The sequence below is a fragment of the Vigna angularis genome, chromosome 1, assembly GCF_016808095.1.
Source record: "Vigna angularis cultivar LongXiaoDou No.4 chromosome 1, ASM1680809v1, whole genome shotgun sequence".
In the NCBI taxonomy this organism is placed as follows: Eukaryota; Viridiplantae; Streptophyta; class Magnoliopsida; order Fabales; family Fabaceae; genus Vigna; species Vigna angularis.
Genome location: NC_068970.1, coordinates 23,563,237 through 23,579,961, shown reverse-complemented (window position 1 = coordinate 23,579,961; position 16,725 = coordinate 23,563,237). Strand labels below are relative to the sequence as shown.

Sequence of the window (16,725 nt, the reverse complement as noted above, 5' to 3'; positions counted from 1 at the left end):
TGCACGTTGATATTAATTATTCCCTGTGGTTGTTGACCTAGGTTCTTTTGTGTGCATCACTCACCCATGGTTTCTTTCTTTCTATTTGAGAGAGGCCAGCATGTTAAGATTCTGATTTTCTGGGATGTCTGACTCATGTTTTATCAACATATTTTTATAAAATATGTAATTAATGTTGATTAGAGAGAGAACATGATCATCACGACTAAGACATGGATGGACATGTTGCACACTCTTCACGTCCTGTGCATTTTTTTTATATTCAAATACTGAATTCCGCTACGTTCTCCCACTCCACAAGTCCATGACAATCCCAGTTCTTGATCCTGATACAAAAGTACCTAATATCAAAACGCGTGGCTTCCAAAAGTACATGAATTTAAGATGAAGCAGACGTTGCACTGATAGCTGAAGGTGATTTCCCAGTAACAAAGATCATGAAAGCCAAAACCTCAAACACTGAGACGGCCCATAAAGAAAAAATTGTGGTGGATGTAGGGTCTCACAAAGAATATTATGATGTTAGTACAACGTTGGCAGCCACTGATTTGCACAGTCTATCTTTACAATCCCCAAAGCCAAGATTTCCGAGCCTTAGTCTTCCAAATTCAACCAACTCAACACCTTCAAATCTGATGAAGAAGAAACTGAAACAAAGGATCATAGAATCACCATGCCAAGGTAGAACACTCATGCATCAGCATAACCAATTACAAGAAATGCACTTGAGGAGGAGCAAGTCATGTGGCGAGGGAAGAGCTCGTGCACCATCAGATGAATTTGATCTCTGGTGGGCTACACCAATTGCAGTTGAATGTGTTCATCAGAACAGCTTCTCCAAAACTGAAACCACCAGAGATATTCTTGTGAGTGGGAAGGATATGGAAGCATATGAAGAGGAGGGGTTTAAGTGCAGTGCTCTTTGCCTGTATCTTCCTGGCTTTGGGAAAGGAAAACCTGTTAAAATGAGAAAAGAAGGATCAGTGATGGAAGGTGCTGTAATATCTAGGACGGTTTCTTTGGAAAAGTTTGAGTGTGGTTCTTGGGCTTCTTCTGCGCTGTTTCATGAGATTGAAGCAGACCCCATGAATTCCTCGTACTTTGATCTGCCATTGGAGTTGATCAAATGCAGTGCTAGTGATGTGCATGCCCCAGTTGCCTCAGCTTTTGTCTTTGAGAAGGACCTTAAAGGGCTTCCTAAGACTGGATCTTCTACAAAACCTCAACATTTTCGGTTTTCAACATCATCTTCTACATCAAAGCCCGCCTCTCCAGCATCCTGCATTACTCCTCCTTTAAGCAAAGCCAGAGAGGATTTTACAGCCTTCTTAGAAGCTCAAAGTGCATGAAGATGGAGTCTCTACTGCGGAAAGTGTTGCTAACAAAAATAACGAAACTTCTCACTCTATTTCAAGTTGGTTCTGTCACTTCTATCACTAGTGTTTAGCGTGCGTGGAATATTGATGGGTGATTTTCAATGGAAAATTTTCAGAAAATCTTCTCATCATGCGAAATGTATATTCTAATATGTCACTTGAGGCATATAATCTCTTGAAATGAGTGTGTTTCGATGTCGTTTTGATCCATGTTATCCTTCAAATTCACATCAAAACAACAATATGATGCAAAAACGAGCTCACAGGGTTTTAGATAAAAGCATGTCATGGAAAATAGTATGTGCAATCACACATGCTCATGTTTGGGCTGAATAACCAATATATGTTATTTTAATTAAAAAACAAGGAAAAGTATGTTTTGGTCCCGTACTTTTTTTAAACTTGTTTTTGTGCTCATTAATCTTTCAAATTGATGAATTCAGTTATCTCGATTTTGAAAATATGCGATTTTAGTCCTTCATGTTTAAATAACATCTGGTGACATTTTTTACTATGATAGTTAATAAAACGACTAAGTTCACATACTATTTGATTTTAGTTATTATTTATATTTAAATTGAGCATTTAGTGATATTTTTCTATTATCACAAAGTTTATAAAAAGATCCCTTACTTTAAAGTTAGATAATTAATAAATCAATTCTTAGAGTAAAAAATAAAAACTAAGTTTGATGATTAGTACACAGACCAAAATCATATTTAATATTAAAAACAAGTTATGTCTCCTAAGTAAAGAGTATTTTCTCTAAAACATTATAACATTGAGATTTTCATGCAATCGAAACTATTTAGTTTCAAGTAAAAGGGTTAATTTTAAATAATAGGTTTGCGCTAATTTTACTTGAATGCTACCTTCCGTTTTAAAATAATATGTCTTTGAATGTTCATAGTCTTCAAGTGGCATTATCAGAAGATATTCCCAACTGGAGACTGAATGAATTTGGAATTTTGATCAAAAATCAACATGGAAGTTTCTTTCTATCGTTACAAATGATGGCAAATAAAACCTTCATGTGAGTATTGTACAAACTCGTCCCGTTTTAATAGAAAATCTTTATATTTATTGTTCTAGTCAATTTTTTCAACTTGAGGTCAGAAAAATGTAGAAGAAGCAATGTGCTAGTGAATCGAAAAGTCTTTGACAATCTTATTTATTGAAGTGAACTTTTAGCAATAATTAAGTTCATCGAAGGAGCAGAAGAGGGTAGAGAAGGAATTTGCCAATATTGTAATCGCTCTTTTGTCTCAATTTGTCGGTCCATTTTGTATTCTCATTCTCTTAAAAAGAATGACTTCTTTTCTCTGATATCATTGTCTTTATCGATCTCACAAATATTTTCTTTCAATAAGAACTAGGAAATAAACTCATAGGATTGATCCCATAGTTAGGTTAGTTAAAGGGACCTATTACAAAATACTAATCCTTTTCTTTTGAATTCTTAATCAAAGTAAACATGTGAAATGATTAAAATCTTGGTAAACCAAAAGGAAAGTGTAATTTTATCACCATCCAATATACATTTAAGTTCAAAAAATGACTTAAATTTTAATTATTTTTAGTTTAAACTTTTTTTTAGATTTCTTTTTAAAATACTTTTAAACATGGAAGAGAACTTGTTTCTTTTTTATAACTTTTTGAAAATATTTTTTTAATTTTATCGACTTTATTGGTTCTTATGAAATATTATTTGGTATTTTATATTTAAATGCATGCAATTATAATTTCTTTCTAGATATTTGATATTAAAGAAATGAGAATACATCTTTATTATATTGAGTATTTGATAAAATCATTTTTTTTTCATGATCTTTTATTTTTTTTTATGAGAATTGATTAATTGATATTGAAACACAGTAAAAAAGAAAATATAAATATATCTATTACTCAATAAGAATAAGCATGAAATAAAAATGTTATATCCATTGAGTATAAATATAAAAATAGAATTTTATTTTTTTTAAGGATAAGTATAGAACAATGAAACCCGTCTCCACTTATCTCATTGCCATTCATGCATACACAACCCCATGGTAGTGTAAGAAAAAAATCAACGGGTAAAATAAAAACAAGAAAACGAGGAAACGAGATCAACCCATTAGAGATATATTCAGCCAACAATAAAAGAAAATAACTGGAAATGCATGTTGAGTAAAAATGAGTTTCTTTATGGGGTAAGTCGGAAGGTTAGGTTTTGGGAAGCTTAAGGTAGGTGAGTGGGAAAACCTGCGTTTGGACTCATTAATTTTGGATTCAACAAGTTCTGTCATGCCTAAAGCTTACAACATAGATTCAGTTTGTATAATGGCTAATTCATCTCAAATTTTGAGAGTGATGTCAGAGATAAAGTAATTTAGGATCATCTTCAAAGTAAATCTAGTTAATTACATGCACTTTTCTCTCTACTATTATAACATAAAAGAAAATAAAACATTTAACACCATCAAAACGACCAGCATGTGTCGGTCATCATGCACGGTCCACGAAAAAAAAAATCATCTAAAAACTCTTCCTAGAGCATTAAACCTCGACACATAAATCATATATTTTACTTCACATTTATACACGACAAAAAATCAAAAAGAAAATTAAGAAGAAAAAAGTAAGAAAGTTTATTTATCGAATCAAATTTGGTTTATTTAATATAATTAAGCCACAACTTTCATTTTTTTTAATGACAAATAATTCGGGTTTCTCCTATAGAAAATGTGATATTTTACTAATTTAAAGATTTAAGTCACCGTGTTTGTCTTCATCAATAATGATCAATTTACAATTTTTTTTATAAAAATAAGGTATAACTACTAACTCTAATAAGTTACTATTAAAAAACTGGGTTTCATCAACCTTTCTTTTTTAAGTATAAAAATGTTTAAAATAAATGCTTTACATCAATATAGTTTTAAAGTATCTCAAAATAACATAAATGTATAACGATTAATATATTATTGTGGATTAAACAAAATAATTAGATTAAGAATACTTACATATTTAAAACTAGACGGATTTCAAAATTTAAAGAACATTTCTACAAATACTAACATATTAGCTATCAACAACCTCTTCACATACACAGCAAAAATGAAACTATGGTATTTTTATTCTTTGGCAGCTAAACTGATTAGAGAGATCTTCTGATGAACTTTTTTCATTAATAAAATGAGTAAATATTTTGTACTAATATAAAAATGATTAACTTTTGATGGTGAGTTGTTATTTGTATCATATGGTCTGTTATCCCTATGTGTACAATACTTTTTACCTTAAAATTAAGCACCATGTAAGTTGTCTATTCTGGTCATCCTTTTAAGTCGTCCATTCAGACTGTCCTTCTAGGTCATCTACTCAAATCGTCCTTCCAGGTCGTTCACCAAAGCCATCCTTCCAGACTGTCCTCCCAGGCCGTCAACCCAGACCGTCCTTCCAAATCATCCCGCTAGGCCTAGGTTGTGCGCAGTATGACCTAATAGTATGGTCATATTATTAGTGGTAATGACTCATTAAGTATCTAATGCATATTAAGATATGATTGGGTCATCGTTAAGTCAATAAAAGATAAAGGTTCATCACATCTATTATAAATAAATATCCCAAATATAACTTTAGGATAATTATCCACATTATAAGTACCATTTGTTGTGCTAACCAGTAGGTTATATTACTGACTTGAACGTCTCATCCACACAACTTCAACAAGAAGGAGAAAGAGCGAATAATGATGAAAGACCACTAAAGAATTCATCCAACCTTTAGAACAACTTGAAATGTTTTGAGTAAGAAACCTTAACCATAGAGGTGTCATTTTAGTCCACCACCCATGGGTCAGCCCTGGCCCTATTTAGAATTAAGCCCCATTTTAGTGGCCCACTTAACAGGGGGCTTTCTGAAAGCCCCAGCCCCCAAAAGCCCTGACTAAAATGGGTTGGGACGTCTTCAGGGTGGGTTGAGCCCCCTTTTCCAATCAAAGTACTCTTTCTTTCATCGTTCTCATTGAAAGTTTTCACTGAAACAGTTCGACATTCTTCTTCTCACCCTACCAAGTAAGATCCAAAACTTCACGAATCTCATCACTGGAACATATACGCTCTCTTCCGCTGAGACCTCGCCGAATCTCATCACCGCAACATCACCGCCTCCAGATTTCACTTCCGGTAAATCTTCTTTTTTTTTCTATTTTATTTTTGTCGATTTTTGGTTTTCCACTTGATTGGTAGCCAAAATTCATTTCTCACGCCCCTTTTGGGGGAAAGTAATGGATTCAATCATTATATGTAATGAATTTTTCACTACTCGAGCTTTTGAGGGAAAGTAATGCATTATTCTTTAGTGGTTTTTGCTAATCAAATATTTTCTGATGGATATGATTTATCATGTATCTCAGATCACCTTAGTCTCAACCTGGACGTTTGAAGACTTCAAATCAGCTTTATCAAACGACATTGGTACTTCTCCAATATCTGATTTCAATTTAAAGGTAAGTAAATGGGTGGAATATATGTTTATGTATTCTGTTTTATGCGTTTTAAATATGCTAAATTTCTTTACTTGTCTGAACACTAATTACAAGTCTGTTTATTAGAATGAATGATGGATTAAACTTTGCATGTCACTAGTTTTTCTCAGCCATTCTTTAGTTGATAATTTTTTAAATACAAAGTTCTCACCCTTGGCTTCAGTTTCAGTGACTCTTCATATCTTTATCTAGGAAAAACATATTATTTGCATTCAGTTTCAATTTAAATGGTATTTGTGATGTAATTATTTTTATTTTGTTTTCTTATACATGAATTGGCAAGTACAAGCTGTGAGTGAAAATAGATAAAGATTGATGTTGGAAAAGGTTTGTCTGGTGGAATAAATGTTGGAAAAGGAGAAAAAGAATAAATATTACTAATTATTGTGTACGTCATGATAAGGCTAAACTTAGGACATCAAAGGATGCCTTTTCCCTTTTACATCCCTTTTCCCATTTTGAATGCCTTGCCAAATTCATTGACTACCGTACTAAGTAACAAAAATAAGATTTTTCAGTTCTTTCATATATTATTTCATTTATATATATTTTGTAATAAAAGCTGTAAAAGATGAATAGATAAATGTAAAAGAAAGTGAAAGAGAGATATTTTTGTTACATTAGACGTGGATTTTGTGAATATATGAACATTTTCTTGACCTTTAAATAAGATGACAGCATCAATTCCACAACTGTTTTTTTTTTCTGGCATGCTTATATGATTTTTCTTTCGTTTATGTTTTGTATGTATATATGGTAAGTGTGATTAAGATGGGTGTGATAAGGGAGATTAAGATAGTTTTGACAAAATGGGAAGAAATGTAGTTAGTTAGAAAAGTGTTATATAGATAGATAGATAGCTTTATAAAAATTATACACATTATACATATCTCCATCAATTGTTATATCAGAGGGTACACTCCCTCTTCCCGTCATTGATGCATAAGGTCTTTTCAATAGTTGCTTCAAGAGTCTTGGACCCAATTGATGCCTCTTTTTTGTCTCTTTTAGTTCATTTATCCCTTAAAAAGAAGATGCAATGAAATGAACTTGCCCAAAACCTATTAAAAATATTTCTTCATTTATCTATGCAGTTGTGTGCAATAGCTTTTAAATATGGACCACCATAAGAGTAACCCTTTGATTTTGGTTGATGATCTTGCATCTGAAACTCCTGCTCCATCTGAGAGTGCTACCACCAATAAAAAGGAAATTTCAAATGTTTGGAATTTTTTCACAAAAATAGGAAAAGATGAGGATGGCATTGAAAAGGCTGCATGTAAGTATTGTGGTAATAGCTACAAAGTTGGAAAAAACCCAGTTACTAAAAACAATTATGGAACATCACATTTAAGTCGACATGTCCATGTATGTAGAAGTATTGCAAACTTAGGTGTGGATCTGAATCAAGAAGGAAAGTTTGGGACACGAAAAATCAATCAAAAGATTCATCGGAAGTTACTTGCGAGAGCCATAATTAAACATAGCCTTCCTTATAATTTTGTTGAATATGAAGGGATCAGAGAGTGGATAAAATACATTAATACTAATGTTGACATGAAATGTAGGAACACTACTGTATCAAATGTGGAAAAGGAATACATTGAACAAAAGGATAAAGTTAAACAAATCATGTCTAGGATTCCTAATAGAATTTGTTTAACCTCTGATGTTTGGACTGCAATTACTTCTGAGGGATATATTTGCCTAACTGCACACTTTGTTGATGAAAACTGGAAATTGACAAGTAAGATTCTTAACTTCTGTCGAATGAAACCACCACATACAGGTGTTGAACTAGAAAGTGTTGTGTTTGGTTGCCTAAAGCAATGGGGTATTGATAAGAAAATTTTCTCAATTACCCTAGACAATGCTTCTGCCAATACTAATTTGCAAGACATTCTGAAAAGCCATCTTTGTGTTCATAGAAATTTATTATGTGATGGTGAGTTTTTCCATGTACGATGTTGTGCTCATACTCTTAATTTGATAGTTCAAGATGGTTTAAAGGTGATTGACAAAGCACTCCATAGTATTAGAGAGAGTATTAAGTATGTTAAATCATCAGATGGAAGAACTCTCAAATTCAAAGAATGTGTTAGTGATGCTGGCAAAAATATGAGCATGGGTTTGAGATTAGATGTGACTACAAGGTGGAATTCAACCTATTTAATGCTTGAAAGTGCAATCAAATATAAGGAAGCTTTTGAAATTCTCAAAGTGGTTGATAGAAATTATAAAAATTTTCCATCTTCTGAGGAATGGGATAGGGGAGAGAAAATATGTCAATTCTTAGAACCATTTTATGAGATTACAAACATGATGTTTGGTTCATCTTATCCCACTTCAAACTTGTATTTTATGCAAATTTGGAAAATTCAGCTCATCATTGAAGAAAATTTGGTGAATGAAGATGTCATCTTGAAGGACATGGCTTGTAATATGAAAGAAAAGTTTCAAAAGTATTGGAAGGAGTATAGTATTGGGTTAGCTTTTGGAGCTATTCTTGATCCACGACTAAAGGTTGATTTTATAACATATTGTTATAAAAAATTGGATCCTCTAACCTATGCAGAGAAAACAAAGAAAGTGTTAGAGAAGTTCAAGAGGTTATTTAAAGAATATGTAAAGAACTTTTCTACCTCTAGTGTTTCTCTTTCTCAATCACCTACTGAATCCATCTTGATGTCTCAGTCCAATACTGAAGGGAAAAAGTTTAAGAGATCAAGGATTATTTCGGTAAGCGTTTTATATCTAGTGTTCAATTTTTTTTCCAATTTTTCTAGTTTTGTTTTGATAATTAATATGTAATGCATTGTAGGATTTTAAAATGTATCAGAATGAGTCAAAATCTATCATTGGAAAGAACGAGATAGATGTTTATTTAGATGAACCAACAATAGATGATGATGAAGACAGTGAAGATTTTGATGTGCTCAAATATTGGAAGACTAATGAGAAAAAGTTTGCCATATTGTCTATAATGGCTCGAGATGTGTTTAGTATTCCTATTACTACAGTGGCATCAAAGTCAGCTTTTAGTAAAGGTGGACGTGTACTTTCGAAATATAGAAGCTCCATTCTTCCTGAGCATGTGCAAATGTTGATTTGTACTCAAAATTGGCTATATGGATTTTCTGAAAATCCTAGTGGTAAGTGTATATGTTATTATTTTAAAAATTACTTTACATTAAATTATTGATTCTAAACTAGTTGTTTGATTGTATTTCAATTGCTTGTGATAGATGAAATTGTTGAAGATATTTTTGATCATGAGGGAATTGATGAGTCTAAACTTTTAGAAGATGTTGAAAGTCTTCAACATTGTGGGGAGTGAAAGTGATCACAGGTAGACTCGGTGACACCATAACTTTAATTTACTTTCTAATTATTAATTATTTTAATTATTGTTTATCATTTTTGTAGAATGCTAGTCGTTTAGATTTCAATATGATTTGTAATGTCAAATTTCATTAAGGGAATGCTTTTTCACCAAGTAATTAAGCGCTATGTAATTCAGGCTTTTCATAACAAAGGGCCCGGAGTTACTGAAGATTGGAACTTGTTTGGAAAGAAATATGCAAGGTTTATATTTTTTTTTTTGTTTAATTGCAATTTGATGTTTATGATATCATTAGACCATTGATAATCTACTTGTGAGCTGAATATTTTTTTCTAGTTACTAAATGTTGTGATGATTAACTAGTATGAATATCTGATGTAAGTGAAAAGCTTATTGTGTTTGATCTTTTTACTTATTTTAAAAACATGGCAAGTCATGTGAATATGCATAGGCAGACTCTGTCCAAAATCAACACTAGATTTCATAGTTAAAGCTAATACTGATGGTTTTATTTATCAAATGTTTGATCTTTTTTATTTATTTTTGGATATATTTGTGTATGAAATTTGAGTTCACTGATGTTGTTTTACAGTCAACTACAAATGGTATTCCTGATCTTTTAAAGAAAAATATCGTGATGTTCTGAACTCTGTTGTCAGTTTACCTGCATTTTTCTGGTTTCTGAAAATGCAATGGATCAGGAACGTTTTTGGCGAAGTTCTTTATGTAATTTTTCAGTTCTTACTGCGTTTACTCAACCTGTAGTTACAGCAACTTAATGATTCAGCATTTAAAAATTTTCTTTGGCTATTCAAGAACATTTGTCACAGCTAGGTGGTTATTATCTGCTGTGTTTGAATTGATATGATGGGTTAGCAGAATTGTTTTGTGTTTCTATTTTTCTAATGCTGATTTATTTCTTCTTCGTGATGTGTATTCTGCACAAACTTGCAATCTTATTTTACTCATTGCAGTGCTTTCTAGATTCCTGTTGATTCCAGCATTTTTTCTCTTCATAAAATTTTGTACATAAAATTTTGTAAAAAGGAAGGCCCATAGGCTGGCCCTGACCCATAGGGCTTTGGAGCTATTTAGCCCTGTGGGCTTTTTAAATAAAGGACTTTTTTTACCTTGTGGGCTTTTTTGGCCCCAACCCATATGGGCTAGGGCCAAGCCCTATCATGGGGCTTATTTGACAGCTCTACTTAACCTCGTACCTAAAACAATATTATATATGTTGTTATCATATGTTTAATATATTAATATACTATTTTATCATGTTTAATAGTTTTATAATTTAAAAAAATTAACATTTAAAACAGTTTAAATACTTTTTTTTTATTCTTTTAAATAATTATAAAACCAAAATTTTTTCTTATTAGCGTGACGAAGCTGCTGTTGACACAGGATCAAAATAATATACTTAAATAATTAAATGAGTGTTTGTTATACCTATTTATTTTTTTAAAAGAAATATTTTAACAAGTTATAGCTTTAAATATATTTAATCAACCCCAAAACCATAGTTTATAGTGATAGATGCTCTTGGTACACGATTAGATAATTAGAGATTCTCTTGGTACATTTCTTTTAGTTATCAAATAGTAAAAACAACGATCGTGTAAAACAAAACCAGTTTTCAAACTAATGATTCGGCATGTCCTGGGACCACTTTCTTTGATGTCTATATAAATTAAGAGAACTCATCTCATTGACATCCACCTACTCGTCCTTTTTGTCTTTCTTTCATCAATCATATGTAACAAGTAAAAAAATTTGTTACCACCATATAGTCTATAAAAAATTACACTACTTCTAATTTAAAATTCTAGAATAATATTACATAGTGTTTAACTTTTTCAGTAGTCCTTAAACTCAAACCTATATTTGGAACTAGACATCCTTAAAACAACATCATAAAAATTCCCATTTTCCCAGAAATAAAAGGTATTCTTTGAACAAAATTTACTGAGGAACAAGGATTGAAGAAGAAGCAAGGTCCAAAATAATGATGAAGAATAAAAGGGAAAGATGCAGTATGAGAAAGCAACACAACACATTGGTCACACTTTCATATGATGGCGCCTAAGTTGGGGGATGCTCTGGTCCCCTCACCGACAGCATTATTAAATCATTCATCTTTATTCATTAATTTTTACAAAATACAGCATATAGAAAAAACTCAAATAACCAAACGAAGGACCCAGAATAATCTTACAAGATCGTATACCCGTGTACCAAATAATTAAAAAAATTATATTTATAATACAGATATTAGAAAAAGAAATGGGTGAATCTTCTTCTATCCTGACACAAGTTAAATGACATATTTCTTTAGGAGAGCCCCACGAAGAGAAAAAGAAAGGAAGATTTGAAGTATGTCATTGCTTTGTCTTGTTCAAACTTGATCCAATCATCTTGTGCTCAAATTTCTTGATTACCCCAGCAATGTCCCTCAATGTGGTGTCCAACACATAAGGGATCTTTTCATTTGTGACTTGTGTCGTGTTTACCAGTATTTTACATGATTCTCTTCTTTCTGATATCGTTCCATGATAGTGGAAGTACATGATTCTACCTTCAGTTTTGTGTGTTGTTTTTCCTGATAGATCCTGTGACATGTGCACCCCTGTTGCATACAGGTTGCGTGGTTGCACTGCATATTTTCGATCTCTACGAATGCCTGTGATTGAATCTCTATACACAAGCTTCTCAAAACCCCATTTCCTGTTAAGTTCATATCACACCATGTCAAACACCACATATTACACAACCATGATTAAGGCCACATTTTGGTAATAAACAGTGTTGATAAGTTCAATTAGACGACATCCTATATAAAGCAGAAATCATACTCTAGAACAAGGTTCAAACAAGCCCCACTATTCCACCTGTCCTGTTACACTAAAGAGAACAGAATCAATGCTAAAGGGATGGGCAAATGTTTCCAAACGCATCCAGGCCACAATAATGCAACTCCTATCCTCCATCCACATAACAAATAAACAGTGTCCAACCACTCAATATCCTCTATGATTACGAGAATCAAAACAAAAGAAGAAAGGACAATGACATCAAATCGATGACTTCAGGTGAACAGCAAAAGTCAAATTCATAGTTAGCAAAACTTATTGATCCACCCAATTCAGTCTCCCAATTGTTTGAGCCATATCAGTAAAGGAACATAGATTTAACAAAGCAACCAGCTACTTTATATGAAAAATACGCAAAGATTCACTAAATGATTGAACTTTTATAAAAGTTAAGTTAATTTTCACTTACGGGACAACTCAATTCATTTTACCATTTTTTTTTCTTCTCCTGTGTTGCGTACAAGTTTATCAAGCAAGACTGAAGTGTTTAAGTTAATTGAAGCAAAAGGAAGAAAGAAAATTGTGAATGATGGCATGCAAAAGTGTACCTGTGAGTTTTGCCGTAATCCTGAGAGAGGCAAATCTTGCCGCTCATGGGCATCTGTTCAATGGTGAATTGATCGTATTCTGAGAGCGAGTCGAGGACTGTCTTGATAGTACTCTTAGGTGGAACATAAATGTACTCATCGACATCGAAAAAGAACATCCACTTGGCCATGAACTTGTACCTATGCAAGCAATCATTCACCACCATGAACTGGTTATGATAATACCCATCAAACCTCTCTTGGTCCCTAATATCCTGCACCGTCACATAACCCAGTTCCATCCACGGCTTCAGCACCTCCAGCACGTCCTCGTGCACCCCACCAGCATCATGAATAACAAAATGCGACCTTGGCCCAAAAAACTTCACGTGGTAAGCAATCCACTCCCTCACCCTCTGAGGGTTCAAGTTCCCGTAGAGAGAAGAGCCACAGTAGAAGTAGTCGTACTTAGGCTTTGACAAAAAGAGTGAAGCATTAAAACTCCCTGGCGCTTCTTCCAGAACCTCTATTGTGTCAGTGACATTGAAGTTGGTGTCACCAGCTCCCGAGGTGGAAGCATGGAGCACCAACTTGCCACCAGTGTTGGCGGCATTGATGGTTGTGCCATTGAAGGTGCAGTTAACAACCACTACGGTGTAGACATGACCATAGCCCCAGTCAGGGAGGTACTTTAAGCCCTTCGTGGAGATGGGTTTTGGAGAAGAGGTGGTGTTTTGTAGAGGGATCCACTCACACTCGTAGGTGGGTTTTCCATAAACATGAAGTGGCTTGGAAGAAAGGCCAACGATGGCGAAGGTGTTGAGTCCTCCTCGGTATCCTCCCATGGTGATGAAGTTGTAGGCTGCGGAGCCATAAGTGTTGAAGACACGCTTAATGGTGGCGTTGGGAAGGAGAGCGGTGGAAGAGGGTGGTGGAGGGGGTGTGGGAAGTGGTGGTGGGGGTGAAGAAAGTGGTGTAGAGGGTGGTGGGGATTGTAGGGAGACCCTTGAGATGCAGAGGCGGAGATCGGAGGATGAGATGGTGAAACGTGAAGGGAGGAACTGAAGGAGAGTGGCGACGCCGCAAAGGAGAAGGACGGTTGTGAGAAGCAGCTTCAGTTCTGCAGCGTAGTTCACTAGTGATCCAACAAAGAAGAGTTTTTTCTCTCTCTCTTTGCTTGTCATTGCCATTGCCATTGCTGTGTTATGTTATGCACGTGCTCTCTCTCTCTCTCTCTCTCTCTCTCTCTCTCTCTCTCTCTCTCTCTCTCTCTCGAACAAGAGAGAGAAGAGAAGATGGGTTATGATGAAGGGAAGAAAGTTTTGTGTTGGTTTTGGTTTTGGGTTGGGTGTGTGTTGTCTTATACAATGAGAATCTTGTTTGGTTTCAAGATTTAGGTGCAGAGAGTTGAGAAGTTAGAATTGAAATTGAATCTGATTTGGTATAGAAAATAAAATGATGTGATTGGTGATGATTGAGGGTTGTATGGGAACTGAAACTACGCCCTTCATCTAACTTGATTTATGCGGAAGAACAGAAAGATGGAGTGGAGATTAACTAGGAATGAATTTGACGTTGTAAAATACAGAGGAAAAGGAAATTAAGCTACGTAAAATCAATTAAAACTAATAATATATTGAACTTTTTTTAAAAAAAATAATCTTTTTACAACTGGTCTCTCTCAAAGAATTGTATTAATTGCTTGTTGGTTGATCATACTAAACAATCATTGTTGCACTAGGCCAAGTGCAATAAGTTAAGAAAAATAACACTAACACAACAATATATTAAGTTGTGTGTAACCGGTTGCATCAACCCCCACCTCATAAGTACGTACCAAAGTGAAAAAAAAAAAGGCCATAACAAAGAGAGAAAGAAAAAGAAAAGTAATTCCTTTGTTGAAAGTAAAACAAATTTAGTCCTTTTGTTTTTGTAATGAGAGACTACTCATGCTTGTTATATTAGTAGGCTTTCAACCTATTTTACCCTAAAAACGAGACTTTTGAAGTAATACAAGGTGAGGAAGAAAAAACATTGAAACAGGTCAGTCTTATTTATGAAGATATAAAATGGGTTTAATTTGAAAAAGGTTTACTATGAAGAACAAGATTTTTTCAATTTAAAGTTAACAATTGGATACGATATTAATTCTAATGAAAGTGAACAATATATTGGATACGATATTAATTATAATGATATTATTTAAATGAATTTGAAATAAGAGTATTGGTGGGTGACCTAACAATATTATTTTATTAGATATGAGATCAAAATATTAGTATTGTTTGTAAAAATGAAAATGAGATTTTAAACATAAATTTTTTTATTTTACATAAAAATTGAAAGCTTCGTTTTGTTAACCCCGGTTTAAGAGGTTTGTTCCAGTATGTCTAATCATCTAGCATGCTTAGAAGTTGAGATAAAGCAACAATTTAAATACATATTCTTTCTTTAATTTTGAAATGTTTTTTTAAGACAAAATTGTGATAAAAGTCTGAGTTCCAAAATGAGCAATATAGTGGATATGATGATTAATCTTAATGACGTTATTTACATTACAAAAACTCTTGAAATTATCAACCAAGCCTATGTCCTCTGCAAAGCTCACCACCCTCTCAAAAGCCCTCATCTTTATGTTACGCCCTCACATTCAAAGCCTCTGGTCTCTCCTACAAGTCCCTCCTCTGGGCAGCACTCAACAAGTAGGGGCGCATTATCTTCCTTTATGAGAATGAATACGCCATCTCTAAGTTTGAGCAATCCTCTCCTGGCATTGAAGCCTACGACATCCATCTCACCACCAAAGTCTCTAACTTCTCCAAACTTCTCTCCCAGGCTCGTGCCGAGTCCCAACCTAACTATCGACCCATCTAGGATCTCTTGTTCTCAGAACGCAAGCTCGCCATCAACGATCCTCATTAACATTCATCACCAACCTGAAGTGTGAAGGTCAGCAAGACCCACATCTTTTTCCATGATTTTAGGAGAGAGGTGGAGAGGGTTTTCAACAACAAATTTCTTGGCCAAGTTGTTGTCATTGCCGAGTTGGATGAGCTTCTGAGTTGGTCGAGATTATGAAGGACAATCACAAGTTCAAGTTTTCCCTTACGATTAAGGACCTAGAACTAGCGCAAGGCATGGGAAGAATAAAAAACTTGGAGGCAGAGTTAGCCTTGCTAAAGAAATTCCTAAAGGATGTATGAATGATGAATATGAAAATTGGTGGAAGAAGAGAAATGGGGAAAGAAGAAAAAGATGAACAGATCGTAGTATTTATCGACGGATTTTTTCTTCGATAATTACTGATGAATTTTTCCTTTGCTCATTATCGACAAATATCAATTTTTGTCATCAAATGTTACCAATTGTACTTTTACCGACAAATTTCGGTCTGTCAGAATTCCATTAGAAAAAATTAATTATCATAGACTTTTATGGTTTCAATGGATTTTGGTGGTCAGTAATACATCTTTTTGTATTAATGGTCATGAGGTTGAGATACTAGCGTTGTCACTAAGAATGAAAACGAGGTTCCAAACACAAAACCCTCGTTCCCTTGGCCCTCGACTAAGGGGTTTGTTCTAATAAGTTCCACTTGCTTAGAAGTCGAGAATGATATGATCTTAAGGAATCTTTTAAGCTTTCTTTATAGATTTCATCTTTTAATTAAATATAGAAAATAAAGATTCATATAATAGAAATTAAATGTAATAATGTAGAATTAAGAGGGTTTTTCCTAATTCATTCTCCATAATGATGTACTTTGTAATATAATTAGATAGATATTAATTTAAGAGAGAATGGTATTTCTTTTTATGAGAACCTTTTCAAGTCCTCAATTATAAGAACCCAATTTTGATGATCTTATTTGGGTAACTTGTGACAATTATTTCCTAACTTATCACTCATTTTTTTCATCTTTCTTGAGTGTAGGTCAATATCCTTCCCGAAATTGAATATCAAAATGGTCCTTCCTCTTGGTTTTCATAAGAGACCAAGGACAATTTAAATGCACTTTCCTCTTCAACCTTTTGAGATGTCTTTTAAGAACAAAATCATGATGGAACTTTATGTT

At 33.7% G+C, this 16,725-nt stretch overlaps 2 protein-coding genes and 1 long non-coding RNA gene across 3 annotated transcripts; 2 read left to right on the top strand and 1 right to left on the bottom strand.

Moving 5' to 3' along the window:
* Positions 1-126: 126 nt before the first annotated feature.
* On the top strand, positions 127-1,724 carry LOC108339966 (uncharacterized). Its single transcript, XM_017577200.2, has one exon. It carries the CDS (start codon positions 438-440, stop codon positions 1,347-1,349), a length of 912 nt encoding a protein of 303 aa, XP_017432689.1. The 5' UTR covers positions 127-437; the 3' UTR covers positions 1,350-1,724.
* A 7,033-nt stretch (positions 1,725-8,757) lies between these two features.
* LOC128195050 (uncharacterized) lies at positions 8,758-9,587 on the top strand. Its single transcript, XR_008246616.1, has 3 exons — positions 8,758-9,059; positions 9,153-9,256; positions 9,428-9,587. It is a non-coding gene; the product is annotated as an uncharacterized LOC128195050 (long non-coding RNA).
* A 1,697-nt stretch (positions 9,588-11,284) lies between these two features.
* Positions 11,285-14,092, bottom strand: LOC108333229 (galactan beta-1,4-galactosyltransferase GALS3). The gene is made up of 2 exons (XM_017568619.2): positions 12,672-14,092; positions 11,285-11,977 (listed from the first exon to the last, which is right to left on the bottom strand). Exons 1-2 carry the CDS (start codon positions 13,844-13,846, stop codon positions 11,632-11,634), a joined length of 1,521 nt encoding a protein of 506 aa, XP_017424108.1. The 5' UTR covers positions 13,847-14,092; the 3' UTR covers positions 11,285-11,631.
* Between the last annotated feature and the right edge of the window lie 2,633 nt (positions 14,093-16,725).